This window comes from Psittacula echo (genome assembly GCF_963264785.1).
Source record: "Psittacula echo genome assembly, chromosome: 12".
In the NCBI taxonomy this organism is placed as follows: Eukaryota; Metazoa; Chordata; class Aves; order Psittaciformes; family Psittacidae; genus Psittacula; species Psittacula echo.
The window spans coordinates 377,281-399,556 of record NC_137747.1 but is presented as its reverse complement, the minus strand read 5'-3'; the positions used below and the strand labels follow the sequence as shown (position 1 = coordinate 399,556).

The following is a 22,276-nucleotide window of genomic DNA, read 5'->3' as shown; positions in this document are numbered from 1 at the left end:
TAAAGTGAGGATGGGTTTATGTATGTAATGAGAATGTAGTGTTGCAGGTGGCCTTCATGCTTGCCTGTTTCAGTGAATCTGATCTGCACAATGTTAAATATACACACATTATTTACATATAACAAACCTGACAACCTGCATTCATTGCTTCATAAATTTCCAACTTAAACAATGCTGTGCTTTATAAAATCTTCAGCCTCGATCAAGGTAGGTCGCATACAAGCCTTCGCATACAAGCAGGTAGGTTCAGAGCTGCCAGCTGCGGTAAGATGATACAACTTGGCAAACCCTTTAAGATGTGGATCATCAAACGCTTCGTACTGTCAGAAGTAGAACCTGGAAAGGTCTGAGTAGCACACTGAGCAGTTGTTTCCTTCAGAGTTTTTTATTATGTATGACTATATGTTGTATAAAGTTTCCTCGCCGTTAGTTTCCAATTAACTTGCAGATTCATATAACACTTGTCTTTTCGACTAATTGCTGGACTAAGAATGCCTAGCTCAGTGAGAGAATCTGTTTAGAAAATAACGCAAAGAGATCAGGTGAAGGAAGATAACCTTTCCAGAATATCAGCCAAAGACAGCTCTACTCCAAAGTGTAAGTGAAATCAGTTCTCTTCTGATTTTGAGATCTCTTAAAATGTCACATCATCTGTAGCTTTTATGCTATAATTTAAACTCCCACAAGTAGCAAAAATCATAAGCCAAGGACATACTAAATCTAAGTAACTAAGAAAAGTAGACTAGCAGAGACCTGGAAAAGAAAATGCACTCCTTCACAACCTTGTGTGACCATCTTTTCTCGAGCAGAGAAGGAATTTGAGGAAGACCACCACAGTATTTGAGAGTGTTGCCATACATTGCTGAGGCTTCTCAAAGTTAGTTCTAATGTCTTGTTTAGGAGTTGGCAGGTTTCACTTGCATTGTGCAAGACCAAGAGCTATACTAAATGCATATTTTGGTTTGGCATTGAATAACAAAACCAAAAGATGAGATGGGGTTGGAGGTGGTTAAGCAGAAGAGCTGGACAATGGGGGATATCATGGACAAGAGCAGCTGAAATGTTGAGATGCGTGAACAATGCGGATGTGCTTGGAACACTGAATGTCTTCATCTGCTTTAGTGCTGTTAGTTGTAACATCTACATCAGCCATGTGATGTTGCCTTTATCACAAGTAACCTTCTTTTTAGGAATTCAGATCTTTTAGCTATCTTGTACATTTTTTTTTTGCAATTATGAATTAAAACAACATTCATGATACAAAAAAGCACACTGCACCACATTGGGTGTATTGGTGTGGTAGAATGAGTTTTCCCAATGTTCTACCATATTTTTATTCACCTCACCTGTTTGCTAATTAGCCCTGATTAGGACTTGCTCAACCTAAACAGTGTGCTTTGGGTTGCTATGGTTTGGAAGCCAACTGATGTTAATACACTTGCTTTTTATCTCTGCAAATGTAATCTCTTCTCAAAGTCCTGTATGTGTGAAGTTGCGTAATGCATACTTTTTGGTGTATATCAATTACCGGTTTTTAAGACTAGTGTGTTTCTGTCACTTACAAGGGCATCCCACACTCCTGTTCCAGTGTTACTCCCTGGTGACTTAGACTGGTTACAGCAATGCTTTATACATTCTGAGGAACTTTTAGAATGTTTAAACAACTGAGGCGATAGAGGAAGGAAGTGTACTACTATTGTAACTACATTGGCCTAAGGCTGTCACTAAAGCACTGGTTCATATTAGCCCAACCTGTACATTTAAAAAATATTTGGAGTAAAATAAATAAAACCAAACCCCAAAAAAACCTCCCCAAAAAACCCAAACCAAACACTCCAAACCTTTGGTTACAGTTTCCTTAGGGAGCGTGGTGTCTTAAAATGACCTCAGATTGTTTTTAATATAGTCTTCCCTGAGACGTGACGATGGTTACCGGGATTATCCGCGTGCCTGTAGTGCCCTGTTCTCCACCCGTGTAGCCGCGCCTTGGTGCCCGCAGTATGTCATTCCCCGGGAGCTCCCGGGGCTGGCTGCGTGTCCCCCCAGTCCCATCCACTGTGATCCGGCTACGTGGTGAACCACGAGGCGGAACAGACCTCGGTGTAGTGACTGGAGGCCTGACATAACAGGCTGCTACTGGGCAATACGGGATTCATTACCAGTCGTGATTTCCAGCGATGATTGAGCTCCATTAATATTATTAATTAGACCGGTTTCAGGTAGCTGGAGCCTAACGAGCACCCCGAAGCGCGCTGCGCCGCCCGCTCGACCCCGGCGCTGCCGGCAGCAGGGCGGGCGGGCCGCAGACGTCAGCCGCAGCCTCTCTCTGGGTCCCTCCGTGCTGCATCATCCCGCCTCCCGTCCTCTGCCTGCGTCCGCTCTTGGGCACCGTGCGTGCCGGCAGCTGCCGCCCGCTCTCCCTGGCCTGTCTCCGCGCCGCCAGCCGCAGCACCTCTGCTTTCGCCGCTCCGGGGCCGCTCGGCGGGGCTGAATAAACCAGCCGGGCGCTGCCTCCCCTCCCGCCCGCCTGCTTCCCCTCCTCTTTTCCCTCCCCCTTTCCTTCCTCTCCCTCCCCGTCCCTTCCTCTCTCCGCCTGGTGCCGCCACCGCCGAGGAGGAGGAACATGGCGAAAGCGGAGCAGGTCCTGAGCCTCGAACCCCAGCACGAGCTCAAATTCAAAGGTACGAGGCGGCGACCGCCGCCATCACCCTCCACCTCCCCGCGCTGGGCCGGCGGCGCGGCCACTCTGAGGCTCCGCTCCAGCGGCAGCCATTTTCCGGGGCTAGGTACCAGCCGCTAAAATGTCCTTCAACGCCGTGGCGGCCGCCGCCCCCCACCCTACCGGGCCTCTCCCTCCTGCCGTGGGGCGGGGAGGGTGCCCCCCAGCCCGGTGGGGCTGCAGCGGGGCGCCGGGCTTCTCTCCAGGCCTGGCCCCGCAGCGGCTGCGCCGCCCGCCCCCACCCGTGCTGCAGGGCCGAGGCGGCTTGAGGGAGCGCGGGGGGGGGGGGCCTGGCCGCCGCCTCCTCCGGCCTGCAGCGGGGCAGCGCTCCCCGGAAGAGCTTGTTTCTTGCCCGGGATGGCTTCACCCCACCGCGGCGGAGGCTTTGCTGTGCCCGCCAGGCGTGGGCCAGGGGCTGCGGTGGGCAGCGCCCGAGCTCCGCGGGGCCGCCCAGGTGCGGGGAATGTCTGAGGCGGCGGGAGCAGTCCCCGGGCTCCGCGGAGCTGCGGTGGCAGGGAAAGGGATTGATGCCTCAGCTGGTGCCCAGGCAGCGCTCGGCGGCTCCGAGACACCCCCCTTCTCCCGGCCCTGGAGCTGTCAGGCAGCCGGGGCGTGGGGCACCCGAGCGGTGTGTGCGGCTCCGCGGGTTTTGTGGAAAATACGGGGCTGCTGGGCAGCCTTTTGTGGCTCTTTCACGTTATTACTGTTATAATTCGAGAAGCCAGTTAGATACAATAATCGTAGATACTCTGCTTGTGCAAAAAACCCATACTTTCTTTAAATAAAAATCTTGAATGGGTTTGGATTTTCGCTAGCATTGAAATTCCTGCCTTGTGGCCTGATGGCACTACTGTAATACAATATTCTTGGATTACAAATAAGCATTCAGCAGGTTTATTTATGCTACAAGAGTCAGAGGTGACTTACAGCTTCATTTCACTATCTGGCAAATAGGCTTAAAAAAAGAAGTGATTTATTTACTGGCTTGTTGTAAAAATGCTCCTTTAAACAGGTTTCATGTGCATTTTCAAATGTAGGGGAAGTCTTTAGCTGATTTTATTAGTAAATATATTGCAGGTAATAATATAAGGTGGGCTTATCAAGAAGCACAGTAATAAACGCTGGGTGGAATGAATGTATCTTTGTTGTAAGCTGAAGTATTTGCATGTTGTTATGGCAGCAGCATCAAACATGCTTAAGAAGGAAACTATTGCTGTTTTAACATTCTTTATGTTAAGTATGATTAGGTGAAAATCAGCTCTTGTTCTGAATAATATTGCTGTCAACAAGCAAGTGAATCCACGATCAGGTGGGCAAAAGGTGGGGCCTTAATTGGCACTGACTTGCTAAGGAGATATAATTGTGAATCAGGGTTTGGTTGGTGGTTTTCAGTTCATCACGGGTAGGTATAAACCAAGCTAAACTTTGGTTTTTGCTGAAATAAACACTGCTTGTCAGACTGCTAGCCTTCCAGTTGAGGTTCTGGGCTGAATAACCAGTAGCTGTTGAAGTTAAATCAGACAACTGTATAGATTTTGGTTGCTAAATCTTTAGCCAGCAACATGTACTCCTTATAATGTAAAATGTTACTTGACTAACTGCAGCTATTAAATGGTTTGATTTAAAAGTATGCTTAAATATTAATGTTTAAACAGACTTAATGCTATGGGTAGCGTTCATGTGCCTTGGCAATATGTTTTAACAGTCCTTTCTAACAAGTAGTGCTGACCACTCTCGTTCATTCAGGAGAGGCCAATTTGAAATACTCATGAAGTAAATTTTGCTCGAAGCATTTCTTGTCCTGCTGGTTTTGTGACGACATATTGCCTGGTAATGTGGCAGTAATGATTTTCTCACTTTTGTAAATAGTAGCATTTATTTCCAAAGCGTTGCTTTGGGAAGTACCAGTAGATACAAACTGGCAGAGGTCAGTAGTGCTGCTCACTGGTAGGCCTGTGCTTTCTCATTGGTGTGTCCTGAAAGATCTGATGCTTAGCATAGGGCAGTGATGTCAGTGAGTAGGACTGTAAACCAGCTTTCACAAACACTGGGAATGGATAAAGGTCATAGTCAAAATGCAGGTAGAAAAAGCAGAAAACTACTCCAGTGCTGTTAAAATGCTCTGTATATCTCTTAAGTATAAAATCTAGTGGGAGGTATGATATTTGCAAAATGACATGAGGAAATAAAATACCCCAGTGAGGATTCGTTCTGTCCCAGTCACTATGCACTTGCAACCATCTCTCTCTTGGGCAGCACTTTTCACTTGTAAAGGATGAAGTTCAGAAAGGTCAAATTCTAAGTCCTGCACCGGGGTCTTTGCAATCCCAAGCACAAATCCAGGCTGAGTGGAGACTGGACTGAAAGCAGCCCTGGGGAAAAGGAGTTGGGGTGTTAGTTGATAGGAAGCCCAGTATGACCTGTCAGTGTGCGCTTGAGCCCAGAACCCGTCTGCTGGGCTGCATCCCCAGAGCATGAGCAGCTGGTCATGGAGGGGATTCTCCCCCTCTGCTGTGCTCCGGGGAGACCCCCCCTGCAGTCCTGATCCAGCTCTGGGGCAACAGCACACAAGGGTCGTGGAGCTGTTGGAGCGAGGCCAGAGGAGGCCACGGAGATGCTGTGAAGACTGGAGCAGCTCTGCTCTGGAGCCAGACTGAGAAAGCTGGGCCGGTTCAGCCTGGAGAAGAGAAGGCTCCTTATGGGGAGACCTTAGAATAGCTCCAGTGCCTAAAGGGGCTACAGGAAACCTGGAGAGGGGCTTTGGACAAGGGCCTGTAGGGACAGGACACGGGGGAATGGCTTTAAACTAACAGAGGGGAGACTTAGATTAGACATAAGGAAGAAATTCTTCCTTGTGAGGGTGCTGAGGCACTGGCGCAGGTTGCCCAGAGAAGCTATGGCTGCCCCATCCCTGGCAGTGTTCAGGCCAGGTTGGATGGGGCTTGGAGCAACCTGCTCTAGGGGAAGGTGTCCCTTCCCGTGCAGGGGGTTAGAACTAGATGACCTTTAGTCCCTTCTAAGCCAAATTGTTCTATGATTAAAGACCTTTTTTGAAGAAGCTTTTGCAGGTTTGCAGTGAATTTTCTAAATTCCTTTGGCACTCTGCTTTAAAATACTGTGTGTGTGATTTGTTTGTCAAAAAATCAAAGGAATTTTTCATGCTAGAATTTTTTTTCATGGCATGTGAACATGAGCAGGGATTGTTTTTTCCCCCCCACCTCGCAGCTCCTACACCATAACGCACATGATCCAAAATAGCATCAGCATGTGCTGTACTGAGGTGCAGCTGTGAATAGTGGGAGGCAGGACACCATGATGTGGCCGGAGGTGCCCGTTTCCTTGCTCTTGTCTTTGATGCCATGTGAAATAGGAGCTTTGCTTTCTTGCCAATGATTTTCTCCTCTTTGTGGTTGTTGCAGGCTTGCAGGCTAGACAAGAAAACATGGAACTAAAGGTTTGCTGCTTGCTGATAATGAATAGTGAAAAAAAAATTGTTACACATGACATTTCCATTTATGTTTCCTTTTTTTTCTTTTTAATCTGGGAAATAACATGCAAAAATCTGCCAAGAAGTAATTAGATTTGAGGCTCTGACTTTAAACTTAGACAAGGATGTAATTCTGTTCCCTTTTGCCAGGTGCTGTTTGACATAGCTGGTAATTACAGTGCCACACTTGTGCTTTTGGGTGCTGCCTCAAGTATCTCACAGGGTGGCTTCCCAGTGAGGCTGATCATATCAGTGTAATGTGCCTGTCTGGAATAGATACTGTTTGTTTTGTGTCAGCAAGCAAAATTTTGTTAGAATATAACTTATTTTAGATGTTTGAAATGATGCTGCATTCTTTGCAGATGCAGAGTGTCAGGGGAATTGTGTTTAGCTGGGGACACGCAAAAGCTGAGGTAGCACCCCTTTTTAGAGGTTTTCTACAGATTAGGATGGACTTATGACTCAGCACTCTGTTACAGTGCTCCCCAAGTGGCAAAAAGCAGTACTGTCAAACGGAGGATGAATTCCTTGCAAAACTGTGTAAGTTGCTGCCAGTTGGAAATGTTATTTCCTGTTCCCAATATGAGATTTTGCACCTGCACGTATGCAACTTGTCACTGTGTAACTCTGCCTTCTCCAAAGGGCACAATAATAAGCCAGAACAACTGATACTCTCCAGTCCTAATAGTACTGATTCAGACCTGGCCTGAGACCTAGCAGCGTTGTTTCCAAGCCATCACCTGTCACTGGCTCAGGTGAATCCCCTGGGTACATCAGAGCTGCCATCTGAAGGTGCTGTCGACCCCTATAGATGTGCTCAGTCTACGACTGTATCTGCAGTGCTGTGAGGAAAGTATTTAGTGTTTAGCCACAGCCCTATGCAGCTTGTGTAACCTGCATCACTGTGGTGAGGTGGCTGCCGCTCCCTTATAAGATTGTTTGTGCTCCTTCAGGGAAGTCTGTGTAGGCTACAGAGATCTGTCGCTGCAGTGTAGGTGTGCAAAACCCCCTGTATCTGACATGAATGGCCAGTTCTTATCAGGTACCAGGCTAAGGCTCTTCAATCCAGAAGTTCAGTAATGTTTGGGATGTAAGATTAGTCTTTACTGTGCCTGCAGCTGTCAGGTCTCAGAAGAGAGGTTAAGGACTTAACGTTGTGACTATGTAGTTACATCTCTGTCCCTGTCATCATCTGTAATGAGTAAAGCACTCCTTCACTGAAGGTATTTGGAGGGATTTCACTCTGTGCTTATTCTGTTCTGATCAGTAAGGATTCCTAGTCACTGACACTGGAACAAGCTGTGTTTAAGAACGTAAAATGCTGATAGTGTTGTGAGAAGTTGCCTGTTTAGTATAATTAATATGCATCTTTTAAGCTGAACATTTACATTCCATTTTCTTTAAACTATCTGCAGCATAATGGCAGTTACTGCTAAGATTTCCTTACTCTTTGAAGGCTGCTGAGTCAATGGCTGTCTACTTTTCTGCTGGAAAATGTACCAGTGCATGCTTCCCTTTGACTAGCCTGGTTACTAGTATTACTGCAGTAACTAGTGTTACTGCATTAAATATGAAAACCTTCATATATAAATAATAAACCTTCAAATATAAATAATAAAACCTTCACATGTCTCTACATATTTGAATTTGATTATTAAACTATACACTCAAAAAGAGGACATAGTATTTAAATAATAGGCAGTCTTCCTAAATCTAAACAAATCTTAAGTATGTAGCCCAATTATCAACCAAAATTACTTGTTTTCTGGTGACACTTAAATATTTGCAGTTTATGTTGTGCTCACTATTCTTGCAGTTTAGCTGAATCAATAGCTTACCTAATTTGCTGCATCTCACTGAATTACTCTTATCTCATGTGCACCATTAGTTTTATAATTCTGTCATTACTTTGCATAGACTTTAAACTTCAGTTTAAAAGAGCAGTGTTCAGAGGAAAAGGCCTGGAGATAAATCATAGAATCATAGAACAGTTAGTGTTGGAAAGGACCTTTAAATCATCTAGTTCCAACTCCCCTGCCATGGGCAGGGACACCTCCCACTAAACCATGTCACCCAAGGCTCTGTCCAACCTGGCCTTGAACACCGCCAGGGATGGAGCATTCACAACTTCCCTGGGCAACCCATTCCAGTGCCTCACCACCCTTACAGTAAAGAGCTTCTTCCTTATATCCAATCTAAACTTCCCCTGCTTCAGTTTGAACCCATTACCCCCTTGTCCTGTCACTACAGTCCCTAATGAAGAGTCCCTCCCCAGCATCCTTATAGCCCCCCTTTCAGATACTGGAAGGCTGCTCTGATGTCTCCACACAGCCTTCTCTTCTCCAGACTGAACAGCCCCAACTTTCTCAGCCTATCTTCATACGGGAGGTGCTCCAGTCCCCTGATCATCCTCGTGGCCCTCCTCTGGACTTGTTCCAACAGTTCCATGTCCTTTTTATGTTGAGGACACCAGAACTGCACACAGTACTCCAAGTAAGGTCTCACTTAGAGGGGCAGGATCACCTCCTTCGACCTGCTGGTCACGCTCCTCTTGATGCAGCCCAGGATATGGTTGGCTTTCTGAGCTGTGAGCGCACACTGCTGGCTCGTGTCAAGTTTCTCATCAACCAACACCCCCAAGTCGTTCTCCACAGGGCTACTCTGAATCTCTTCTCTGTCCAACCTGTAGCTGTGCCTGGGATTGCTCTGACCAAATGTCACATCTCATCTTTTAAAAGATGGAATAAGTTGAAGGTGGTGCTGCTCTTGAGCTTCCATAACCTGCTGGTGTCCTGTACACTAGACATGTGACACCAAGAGCCCCACTGGGAAAAGGGGGAATTGTATGTGTGGGGCTAATGGAAATTTGAGATTTTGAACAGGCTGGTTAGAGAACCAAATAACCATTATTTGAGCAGCAGTCAAGGAGGTTTAGCGGCATTTTCTGTTAAATTAATGTATTTAGGTCTCCCAGGACTATTTCAAACAATCTCCCAATTTGCTTGAAGGCTTTGGCCGATTTGGTTTATGGGTTAAGGGCTTTTGAATCTTTTTGTGCTGCATAGACTTCAGGAATTGCAGTTAGAAGTAACAAGCATTAATACGATCAAAGTATTACTATTTCAAGGAAAGTCCCAATGCAGTGATAAAATCAGCATGGGTAACTGTTACTTAGCAGTTACTTCTTAGTTTTGTGGAACTCTGTTTTTAATATGATAAGCTGTTCGCCTTTTTTGTAAAGGATGGGACACATACATGTTGAACTCCCCATTCCTTGGAAATCTCAGGTTTGTGCACCAATTTTCAGCCCACTTTGAGTTGTGGAACCAACCATGGATACATGAAGAAGTTTGTCAAGTTGGTTATTTAAAGCCCATCGGGGTGGTGGATTGCCTTTCTGGTGCGATTGATGGGATGTGTCCTCTATTCATTGCTTCGGAAAATACATCAAAATGAGATTGAAACAAATGATATTGAAAATGCACATGTAAACATAAGGTAATGGGGTGGCTGCCTTACCTCCTAGGAGCATGGCTATCATGTCAAAGTAAAGACATGGGTAATGTATCATAGTGGGTGCAGGTTCACATGGATGCTTAGCAGTAAATTATATTTACCAGCTGCTCCCCTGCATGCCATATACAATGTTTTATCACCTGTGAAAGAGGAATATGGAATAGAAATTTGCACAGGAGTTTTCTGATCGTTTCTTCTCACTGGAAATGGAATTGCCTTTTTCCCCTCACTTCACATGTTTTCTAAATTGAAAATTTATCACTAGTCATGCAGTGCTTTGTTTCTCTTAAAATAGGTTAGCTACCTTTGAATACAAGGCTGAGTTTTGTTTAATTGCACTCTAATTCAGAATTAGGATTGTAAAAATGGGAGTACAGTCCTTTAAAAATAGACTGTCAGATCTGTTTTGAAACTCACTGGAAAAAAGGCATCATCACCATAGTGAATGATCCAACTTTATGAGCTCAGGTCAGCTTACATCTATGAACAAATACCCAATTTTAAAAGAAGCTTAATTTCTTGTGTGCACCCAACTCTGGAAGCTATTGATTGCATCAGATTAATTTTGAATGCAGTGAGCATCTACATAAATTACAATGCAATTTTTGTAGACAACTTGGTGACTGAGGGCTTGTCTTGTTTTTTGCTTTAGAGTGCCTGTAACCAGTTTTCTACCTACCCAGAGACAATGCAGGAATCAAATGACCCTTGCTAATTCTGCCTTCATCTTGCAATGACACTCATTTGCTATTATCTTGTTACCATATTGGTCTTATGTTTGTTCCCTGCTGGGAACAACTAATAACTACTGAATGCAAATGCATTTCATAGTTGGTACAATAACAGCCTTTACTTTTTCTGTCAGTGTAGTTGATTGGCTTAGAAAGCTTTGTTGATGGTGTTTGCAACAGTTTTGTTTGTGGTAACAGCTGTTATTTCAGACTTAAATTTCATCATTTCATCTTTGTAGGGAATGTGATCTTCAGCATTACCATCCTGCTGCTGCAAGCTGGTTTGTTCTTTTTTTCACTCCCAAGTAAATCCTCACTGATTTCAGTGAAAATCTGGTCCTCTCTGAAGTAAGGGACTTGACAGTTCCTACCACAAGTAACATTGAAGCCTTCTTTAATTGTCTTCCTATGTGATGACCAGAGGGAGAAAGGAGTAATGCTTTTTACATAGATATATTTAAATACCATTTTATCTCAACTAGGAGACAGACTTATGCCAAGTCTCTTCCTTTGTCATTTGACCCAATATTTATTCAATATATAAATCATTTCATACCTGCTTTGTAGACTGAGATGTCCTTAGAGGCATATAGGATATGTTCTGAGATGTCTGGGATGTTGTTGAATTTAAAACTTGGCCTGCTAGGCAACCTTTCATAAAGAGGGATTTGTGCCATCAGTATGGAACAGCTGTCACAATCTTGCTGTCATTGAATATGTATGCAAAGTGAATCACCCTTTCCATGTTTAATTCAGTGCAGGATTAAAATGCACATGGATTGAAGTGATTGAGTGTTTACACTCACTAGCAAGACAATCCAGACTAAGAGTTGACCAAGTCTGTCCTTTCTGTCTTATAGCTGTTCTGGAAATTGCTTGCTTCAACTGTAATTCTTCTGGCGTCGAGAACATTAGAACAAATTGGGCACTGCTGCTGTCTGCAGTACTCTATCCCACATTGTTATTAATCCTATATGAAAATAATCTCTAAACTACTTCAGTGTTTAGTTCTCTAAGCTGTCAGCGAAGTCCCTCATACTATGGTGCTATGGATTAAAGATTTCATGGTTCTAAATTTAATCGTGTTCTCTTGGTTGCTTTCCATGAGGGGTGGAAAAAATAAAGAAGGGGGAGGTGTGCCTGGTGATCCATTTACTTATGTGCAAATTATAAAGTCATGTAGGTGTGGGCCTCACTGTGGAGCCAAACTTGTGTTTTTGCAAACATTTTTCAAGACCTAATTGAAGTTAGCTGTGCTTGTAGAAGACATGTCAAATGACTGTGTAATTCTTTACATTTAAATCAATTGCACTTTTCTGTTTTTCCCATGACTGTTCCTTTTCATCTGACCGGTTGCTTCATTCTTAGCGGTGCTTCTAATGTTTCTCACAAGCAGGAGCTGAGTCTTATGTTGTGCTGAGTTTCATGTTTGGACTGCCACTGTTGCCTGTTTATATTTGCAACTGCTGCTTCTTGTGATACGTGAATTAACAAATATTTTTGCGTCTTCTCCAGGTATTTGCATGCATAATTTCCTCTGCTTTGCCATGTCTCCTCTTCTGGCCTTCTTAAATTTTTACCAGACTAGGAGCAAAGGTGTAATAGCAGTAAGGTTTTCTTTGGGTTTATTTTCTGTAGTTGTTTTTACGGTGTGTTTATTGGTGTCATATGGTACTGCAGATAATGCTTATGGAAGTTTATGTTTGGAAGAATGCAACTTCACATATTTCTGATTTGGTTTTGGTTTGGTGGTTTTGTTTTTTAACTTTGATCCTGAAGGCACAGTTAATAGATTAGTTTTTAAGTGGCTCCTTAAAAATGTATCTTGCTGAATTCAGGGTTCTTTCCTTATTTGTAGCTGTAATTATTATCTTGCTGCCTATGTGATGTGGGTTTTTTTAACTTACTCAAAAAGCAGCTACTCACTGTGCATCCCAAAAATCTCTAATTTGGCTTGTTTCTCCTGATATTTCCAATTTATGCCTAGTTTTGTGACTTGCTCAGTTACCATTTGAGTTGCACATCATATTTGTCTATTTGAAGAGTATATATAAGCATAAAACTAGAGTAGTTGCTCCTTTCCTACCGTTTTAATGTGCATTTGAAATGGAGATTAGTGATGAAATGAGACCAGGAAAAATTACTTCACAAGAAGTACAAAAAGTGTAGTTTGGGATTGTGATTAAAATCACAATGCTTCTTCCAGGGAGATACTTTACTTTGGCTTCAGTCTGTAGCACTGTTTTTACCAGGGAAGCTTGCACATCAGGCCACCATCATTTTCCACTGCTGCGTCCTCACTTCTCACTGGGGACCTATGCTTTGTTTCAGTTTCCTTTCAATACCCACCCAGCAACCCCCATGAATCACAGACTGGTTTGTGTTGGAAGGGACCTTAAAGCTCATGCAGTTTCAAGTGCCATCCAGCCTGACCTTGAACACTGCCAAGGATGGGGCAGCCACAGCTTCTCTGGGCAACCTGTGCCAGGGCCTTACCACCCTCACTGGGAAGAACTTCTTCCTAATGTGTGATCTGAATCTCCCGTCTGTCAGTTTAAAGCCATTCCCCCTTCTTCTGTCCTTAAGCACTCCTATAAAAAGTCCCTTTCTGGATTTCTTGTTGGCGTCTTTAGACACTAGAGCTGCTCTAAGGTCTCTCCAGAGCCTTCTCTTCTCCAGGCTGAACAAGGCCAGCTCTCTCAGCCTGTCTCCAGAGCAGAGCTGCTCCAGCCCTTGGAGCATCTCTATAGCCTTCTCTGGACTTATTCCAACAGGTCCACATCTTTCTTATGAATGAGGTTTCTAGCCATGTAGAATAAGTAGGTTTCTTATTATAAGTAGGTCTTGCCATGTCATGCTTATTGAAAGAGATGTAGCTACTATTCCACTATCAAAAGAGTACACACTGTTTTCTGATTTGTTTTCATACATGGAGAGAGTTGATACATGTGATAATTGTGAGTGGAATGAGCAAAGTAATAGGATATGTTTGTCACTCGGTTCTAAAAGGATATGAAAGCACAGTTGAAACAGAGATATACCTCTAAAAGCTAGCCAAGTCTGCTATTAGTCTCTTGTTTATGCAGTTGTGTACAGAAATCTCTTTTAAGTTTGGGATGTAGAGGAAATATTTCGTGTGTGATTTTGTTGCTGAAGATGGCTGTAAGCAATGTTTGGTTGCAGTAAAACTGGCAAGATCAGTTGGAAAAAGCAAATGATACTGGTACCAAAATTATTTGAAGGACATACTCCTCCATTTATCTTGGCAAGATTATGTGTGGCCTCTCAGTTCTTAGAACTGTGAAGTCAAACTGTTAATGATTTTCTGAGGAATAAAAGGTGACAAGAATTACATACTAACAGATACCCTGAAAATAGTCTTCAGTCTTGTATTTGGTTTGGGGTTTTTGTGTTGTTCCCCCCCCCCCCCCATCAAACATGAAGCATGCTCTGGGAAAAATGGTTTGTGCCAAGATGAGCCAGAGAAGGATACTGATTGATCCACCCAAATGGAATAATTCACTGCCAACCTTGCTCCAACTTTGGCAGCTGGATCATGTAATTTTGCTGGGTTTCTACTTTTTTTTTTTCTCTTGGATCATTTTATTGATTACATACTTATTTAAAAAATTACTCCATTGCTCCAGCTATTGCATGGGGAGGGATTTGATTGGCAATTCTGTTTTTGTTTGATGCAGTAGAAGTGGAAATGACCACTTCCCTCCCATCACTTTACTTCAAGGGCTCTTTTGGGTGAGTATAGTAGTGGTAAGAGTAAAGAAATTGATGCCACAGGAATGGGGTTTTCTAGCTACATCCATGTAAAATCTGAGTTGAGACTGAAAAGTTTGTGAGTGGTTTATGCAGGATTAAGAGCAGCCTAAGTTTTTTCTTGAAAATAATCACCAAATTTGGGGGTCTTGGGTCCTCTCAGTGAGTTACTTGTGAAGTCAGATGTTTATGCAACACAAGCACTTCTTGTTTCTCATCCTTTGATTTCTTTGATTTCAAAAGTTGTGGATGCTTGCTTAATTATGAATGTTTCCAGAGCCAAATGATGATGATTAAAACCTGGCATACACTGCTTTTTAAAACACTAATCTTCACAAGATTCTCTATAATTAGATAAGTATTCTTCTGACTTCACATAGAAGAAAACTGTAAGGGTCCAAACCTGCTTCTGTTTTGGAGTTGCTGTCAACTCTTAAAGCTCTTAATAGAAGGTGGAGCCCTTAAGTGATTTGTCTAAAGACAAGTAAGATGGTGGGAGAGTTTGATTGGGTGTTGGGTGTTCTTGATTCACAGGCACCTGGCTGAGAGCTCAAGATGTCTTGCTTGACATTTCAGCTTTTTTTATTTTAGTGTTTTTCTTCAAAGGTCATCAATTTATAACTTTAAAAAGTGCACAGCAAGACAAATCCTACACCTGGTGTTGAGCCTTCTCACTCATTGCTAGTGTTTTTATTTTTACTACCTCTATTAATGATAGACAGCCTCAAAAATAAAATGGGAGAAATTGTGGAAATAAAATGAAGTCAGTTCTTCCTCTGAGGCATTTCCCACTGCAGGAGCAGGAGTCAGCGCAGTGTGTAATGGGGAAGGGAGCCTGAAATAGCACACTTGGCCACTGCCTTCCACATTCACACATGCAGGGTCAGTGTGGCTCTTCCACTGCATAAATTATTGCTCCGCGTAGACATCTACTGCATAGGGCATCTCAACGGGAAGGATTTGGGCTCTGGAGAATAGCCACAATTTAAGTTTTCCCTCTACTTCTTTCCACTCTCTCTCTTACTAAAGATTCCTTAGTTACCTTTCTTAGGCTGATTACTATAGCAGGTGATTGATGACTTTCATCTGATGCATCAATGGGATTAAATCATGGTGAAATACATCCTTCTTCTATTGTTGCATTTCACTGCTTCCCACAAAAGAAGTACAAGAGAGGTTGTCTCACTAGAAGCTCTGCCTCTGTTTCTGTTTCCAGTTACCTTGCTTTGACTATGTGTCTGTTGTGTTGAGTTAGAGTGGCAAAAGTTGCGTGGGGAACGATGATGAAAGTGCATCTAGAACATTCTGGGAATACATTGATGAGAATTTATTCTTTGTCTTGTTGATCAGCAGTTGCCAGTTTAACATGACTACGATTGTAGGAAGTCCTCCTGAAGTGCAGTTGCTCTGAAAAACACCAGTTCCCTATTTTTGTGAGGGATGCTTGGCTTTAAACAGATGAGAATTTGCGTTAGGTTTAAGCATGAAAAAAATGGGCATGTGCCTTCATTATTTTTTAACAACTGTGCCAATTCTACACGTGTGACTGCAGTGTGTATGCCTGGATGTGCTAGCTTTAACCTACTAAATATGAGACCTTGTTGCCTTATGTTGGCAGAATGCTGTGCAGAAAGATGCAGTTTTCCTGATGCCAGTGTCTTGAGTGCTGCTTGGTCTGGCTGAAAGCTGATTCTTCTTTTTCTCTTCCCCGCTGCCCCCTGCCTCGCTCCCTGTCTTGTAAGTGGATTTATTTTCAGCCCAAGCAGCTCCCTGGCTCAGCTCTCAGTGCCAGCAGATGAACACTGCAGCTAGCACAAGCAGTTGGTGGAAATGAGAAGTCAGACCACCTCCTCTTTCAGCAGTGAGAAGGACTAGCGCAGAATAAAGCAGCCCTGGGACTGTGGCCCACCTAATGTGTGTAGTTAATTATAAACTTGTAGTAGTATTTGCATTTACAAATCTGCAGAGGACTGTGCCTCTTCGGTTTGAATGCTCCTGCCCAAGCCTTTGCCACCAAAGCTTTATCTCCGCTGATGCTTGCACTAACTTTTTTGTCATGCTGAAGAGAGCTACAGCAGTGTTCTTGCTGCACATGTGTATGAGGATTGTTTATTTGCCAAGCTAAAATGCAGAATTTTGGTTAAGGTGAGAAATCCTATTAAGATTTAGTTGTGCCATAGGTGTGTAATATGATTTCTGTGAGTAGTGAGTGGCAGGAAACTTACAGCAAGTACTGGGCTGATCCAAGTTATCTGCCTGGATTTGCTGGTACAATTATGGGCAATTTTTATTGCAGTGAGAGTTATATAAAATTTAAATACAGTTGACATCATGTTCCTGTGACCTAATTCCCAGGCTTTTGTATTACTAAAATGATCCAGGATATTATAATGCAGTACACTGCAGAATGACACTCTTAGGAGATTGATACAGCACTGGTGTTTGAATAGGAAATGGAGCGTGGCAAATTTTGAGATAATGCTGGGATCTTCAAATGTGAAGGGCTGTGTGCCTTGGTGGAAAGCCACAGCTGTGGCTTGAAACTAGGTCAGCTGATGTTTCCTTCAAGTAGTACTGCTAGTTTGTATATCACTGGATGTCTAGTTTGCATTAACACAAGCTAACTTTTTTGTAACAGGCAAGAAAAAGTCATCAAGCCCTTGTGGAATATTCCAAACTTTCACCACCAAATTCAATTTACTACATTCTTCCTTCTGGACAGCTTGCTCCCATGACAACCCCATGTCAGATGATGCATGTACACACTCTGAGGCTCCCATAACTTTGTCCTTGGGATGACACCAGTGGCAGTTTTCTCATGATCTTTTAAAAACAAAGGAGACAAATAATTCCTTTTTTGGTGTGCGTGTGTGTGAAATGTCATTTGGAAAGCATCCTGGTTTAATGTAAGTTTCACTTATCTAGAAATATTAAGAGCAATCAAAATTACATTATTTTGAATATTATGAAATAAATGTGTTTGAGTGCAGTGTCTGTTCAGGCACACAGTAAGAGTCAGTCTCCACTGAAGAGTCAACTTAGAATCATAGAATAGTTAGGGTTGGAAAGGACCTTAAGATCATCCAGTTCCAACCCCCCCTGCCATGGGCAGGGACACCTCCCACTAAACCATGTCACCCAAGGCTCTGTCCAACCTGGCCTTGAACACCGCCAGGGATGGAGCATTCACAACTTCCCTGGGCAACCCATTCCAGTGCCTCACCACCCTTACAGTAAAGAGCTTCTTCCTTATATCCAATCTAAACTTCCCCTGCTTCAGTTTGAACCCATCACCCCTTGTCCTGTCACTACAGTCCCTAATGAAGAGTCCCTCCCCAGCATCCTTATAGCCCCCCTTCAGATACTGGAAGGCTGCTCTGAGGTCTCCACGCAGCCTTCTCTTCTCCAGGCTGAACAGCCCCAACTTTCTCAGCCTATCTTCATACGGGAGGTGCTCCAGTCCCCTGATCATCCTCGTGGCCCTCCTCTGGACTTGTTCCAACAGTTCCATGTCCTTTTTATGTTGAGGACACCAGAACTGCACACAGTGCTCCAAGTGAGGTCTCACGAGAGCAGAGTAGAGGGGCAGGATCACCTCCTTTGACCTGCTGGTCACACTCCTGATGCAGCCCAGGATATGGTTGGCTTTCTGGGTTGTGAGTGCACTTGCTGCTTTTATCCAAGTACCACCCAGATGCACCAATCTGAGTGACTGTGCTTACAGCCCACCTTGGGAGTACAGGCATTATCCAGGTGGTGTGTATACTTGTATACATAGTCCATCCACTTGCAGTGAGGACAAAGGCAATGGAAAGAAGTGTAGAGCATTTTAGCTTTCTGAACCTGTGGGTATGACTCCACAAGTCCTAATGCCTTGCATTGAAAAATGAAGCTCTAGGGTAGATGTGTGTCTCATATAACTGTAAATACCCAAGCCAACCTTACCTACAGTGCTCAAATCCAGATGTAGAGGGCAAGGGTGTAACTCCAGTGCAGAATTAGCTTGTTTTTATACTGGAATCAGTTTGCCCACATACTCCAACCTCCCCAAAAAATGTCAGACCTAGGCTATAGTAGTCTAACAGCAGGCTATCAGGGTTTCATTTCAACCTGAGTTGACAGTCCATGGGCCTCGCTCTTTAAAAGACAGGCCAGCCAACCTGATAATATTTCACTGCCATGCCTTATTTACCCTGAGTAATGCTCTCTTGTCTATTTCTTTTTTTACACACTTCAGAACACCTAAAATGGCACTTTAATCCTGCATTTGGCTGGTCTGTTTTGCTTTGCTACAGTATCTGAACAGCAGTGCCTTAAGGCACGTGCCTGCACACAAAGTTTGCTGAAAGTGGACATCAGCCTTCTAGTACAGTTGTGCTGGCTCATCTGTAAATTCTGAAATTTGGGGAAAATGGAACTAAAACTGCTTAAAGTTTAGCAGACACAAAATGTCAAACAGACAAGAAGAAATGAATTTGATCTGCTAAAAGGTTTTGCTGCCAAGTATTTTGGTATGATCTGTGTTAGCACTAAGTAACTCCATTTGGAAATTGTTTTACACACAGGATTGTTGTTTTACCATTACAAAAAGCAGCTCTGTGCTAGGGCACACATCCTGCACGCATTCATGGATCAGCCAAGTAAAAACGTGGTATTTCCCGCAGGAAATCTATCCCAGGATGCAGTCTAGTAAAGCACTACTGAGGATGCAGCTGCGTATGTAGGGCTTTGTAGAGACGACTCTCCCTCTGTGCTAGAATAGCTCAAGCTGTGATTTTTTAGTAAAGGCACCTCCTTCATGTTTAGGCATCGAGTAATTTCTTCTGAAATGTTCTTCCATTAGATCTGTTTTGAAAATCTGCCACTGTCTTTACACACCTGAATGTTTGCTGGGTTTTTCTGCTGGTTTGACTTGTTCAAGTTCTCTAACGGCTCATGGCTGTTCTGCCCAGTGTTTTCCATTAGGCTCAGAAGTCTCTGCATGCAGAACACAGGAAGCTTGACACCTGTTTCATTCTCTTTTACTCTCAGTGTTTCACCAGGCTCAGGTTTAGTGAAATCTTTGTCATAGGATCTGAAAAATTTATTGCTTCAGGTTTATTTTGCTACCAGACTGCATTGTAAATGCAAAGCTGGCCTGGTTGGAGCTCAGGCAGAAATGATGTTCCGTTGTTATCTGGTTGGGTTTTTGTGTGCGTGTGTGATTGTTTTGGGGGTTTTCCCCTTCCAGTTATTTAAATTAGATGAAGGATAAAGGTTGCAGGAGTGCAATACTTTTACAGCTGTATTAAATGTTATCTTAGGAGATAAGTTTGTGTGATAGATTTGTAGAAAAGGAAGTGAACTTAAATTATTTTAAGCCAACCATGTTGCAGGAGAAGGATGGTTGAATGCTGCCTGCTAATGTTCTATCATCATCATCATTCACCCTTTTTGAATTTTAGATCTGTCATTTCTGCAAGGAAAGGTTCAATACTCTTTTTGCCTGATTTGCTTTTTTACTCCTGAGGCTAGATGAAGATATTTTATTCAAGCATCAAATTAATTACTTTTATGCAGAAGACAGTTGATCAAAATGTGCTTATGTCTTTTAGTTCTCTACCATCTGAGCATGCCCTGTCGTTGTGTGTTACCTGTCTGATCTATCAGGGTGTTACAGTGAATCAGTAATTTGCCTTTCCTCTAACCTGAGGGATTTTGGCAGTTTTGACTAGGTAGTGAGGCTGTGAGAAACTGATTTGCCTCCGCTTGGTATCACAGAACTTGATAATGGTTTGGTTCTGGCTTTTCTAACATGGAAATCTTTGCCAGTGCTCTCAGCATCCAAGAATTTTCCAATTTCCACATGGTCATTTCCTGCCTTGGGTGAGGTGGGATATTTTATGAAGGTTTCTTCTGGTTTATCATTTTTAGTAGCCAAGAAGCTTATTTAAAAATTAAGACTTTGTAGGCAAAGGGATTCCCCCTGAATGCTGATGTGGCTGGTTTTGGTGTGGCATTTCTGAATACCTGGTGAAATACTGCTTCTGTGGAGGCACAGCTTGCATATGCAGATGAATCTGTGGTAGCCACTTTGTTACCGTTCCCTTTTTAGCTCATGTACTCTGGTGTACTCCCCTATTTATCACCTATAATATATATGGTATCTCTGTAAGCCTGGTTTTACTGACATTCAGTAGTTAGAAACTGTGATGCAGCAGAGAATTTGGCATCGTTGGAATGCCATTTTGGAGCAATGTATAAATGATTTCCCCTTTTTGTTTTGCTGTTAATGATCAGCCTGAGCAGTTGTGTTGGGCATGCTGTGTGTGAGAATGCTCAGAGGCCTTTGCTGCACCCGCAGCTTTGCATGCATGATTATCTGTACGTGCCATAGATGGAAATTGAACATCTAATTACTTTATAAGATTTGTGAACGGAGACTTAGAGCCTGCTTAGCCTCTGCTTGAAAAGTCCTTTCTGTGTGATTTCAAGTCTGCTTTTGTTCTCCTCAGGTCCTTTCACAGATGTTGTCACTACAAACCTGAAACTCGGCAATCCTACAGATAGAAATGTGTGCTTCAAAGTTAAGACCACAGCACCACGCAGATACTGTGTAAGGCCTAACAGTGGAATTATTGATGCAGGAACATCAATTAATGTTTCTGGTAAGCCATACAAGCAGATTTTTGGTGATTGAAAATAGCTTCTTCTAATCAGTTATTTCTTGGAATGCTTTGCCATTTGAAAGTATTATTGAATGTTTGTAAAAGCAACAGGTTGTGATTCCATGCAGAAGCAGACATTTCATATATCGTTACTTCCCGTATTTCTGGTCTAGCAGTAATAGGTTTGGTTTTATATCTTGTTTTGGAGGGGAAAAAGGGGAGAAATACATAAACTACTTCTGTAGTTCATTTACAGCCTCAGCCAGCCTATCTAGACCAATACTGCTGCAGCCCTGCCCTCCCTGTGGGATTATTTTTGTACAGTTAGTTTTTTGCCAGCTTAATTTTCTGAACCAGCTCCCTGCAGGGCCAAACAAGTGCTTGGATGGGTATGTCGAGGGAAGGATAAAACTGAGTGGGCTGCAGACATACCAGTCAAGATTGATGTTGGGTGTTGCTGAGCTGCCTAATGTAACCAATAATGAAAACATTTCCTTTCAAACCATGCTTGTGTTGTGTTCCTTGAAGATGCAGTGTGCTTTGGTGTTAGAAATGTCAAGTAACTAAATCTTTGTGGTTCCATAGGAAAAAATAATGTTTTTCTCTGAGTCAGTAGCTCTTGACTTGCCTAAGTTTTGGTAATGGAAAAGCTAGGAGTGGCTTACTTTCAAAGCATAAAGAGCTGAGTATTTCTCATAGACAGAATGTCTGTATAGTATTAACTTGCTGATGATAAATGCTCGAAAATAATATTTTCTCAATGACTTTCCCAGTCCATGTTATCGATAAAGAACTTCTATTAAAGCATGCAGTAGTGGCATGCTGCACGCATGAAGTCTGACTTTTTAGTTAAGAAAATGATTTCTATAAAATACATTCAAATTTGTTTTACTGTTTACTAAATTTTAATATTGTCATGGTAAGAAAAATTACTTACAGATAGGTTTTCCAGTTTGCTGCTAGTATCTTACCAACCTTTTCTATCCTGGAATAAAACAATTGGGGAGCTAAAACTACTCCTTGAAAAATAATGAAAATGTAAAAATCAAGATTGTAGTTTTTTTACTTAAAATGTAAAATATTTAACCACTTCACCCTTGGAGAACTTGCTTCAACAAAATAAAAATTGATCCTGAATATACTTTGCATTGTGACAGTCAGAGACTCTAATCCTAATGTAAGTCTTCTTGTGCATGCCTACATTGGCTCACTCATTGATCCGTTGTCTTTGGGATTTCTGCTGTGTCAGTTGAACGTGCATATGGTTGCAGAATTGTGCTCTGCTTGCAGTTAATCTCTGGGGAATGTCACAGTGAGGAGATAACCAGTGCAGTGTGGTAGCTACAGGTGGGGCAGGCAAAGCACTTCTGCTTCAGGAGAAGGCTAGCACGTATCCAGTAAACTC

General features: G+C 42.9%; 1 protein-coding gene across 2 annotated transcripts in view; it reads left to right on the top strand.

Annotated features, from left to right (window-relative positions):
* The first annotated feature begins 2,028 nt into the window (after positions 1–2,028).
* VAPB (VAMP associated protein B and C) overlaps positions 2,029–22,276 on the top strand; it is a 40,531-nt gene continuing 20,283 nt past the window's right edge. For both annotated transcript variants that reach the window (XR_013957870.1, XM_080627883.1), the window contains exons 1-2: positions 2,029–2,681; positions 20,719–20,871. Coding sequence is in view for 1 of the 2 variants with exons in the window: in XM_080627883.1 (XP_080484009.1) it covers positions 2,624–2,681; positions 20,719–20,871 (211 nt within the window). In the remaining variant the exon portion in view is untranslated. The remainder of the gene's footprint in view (positions 2,682–20,718; positions 20,872–22,276) is intronic.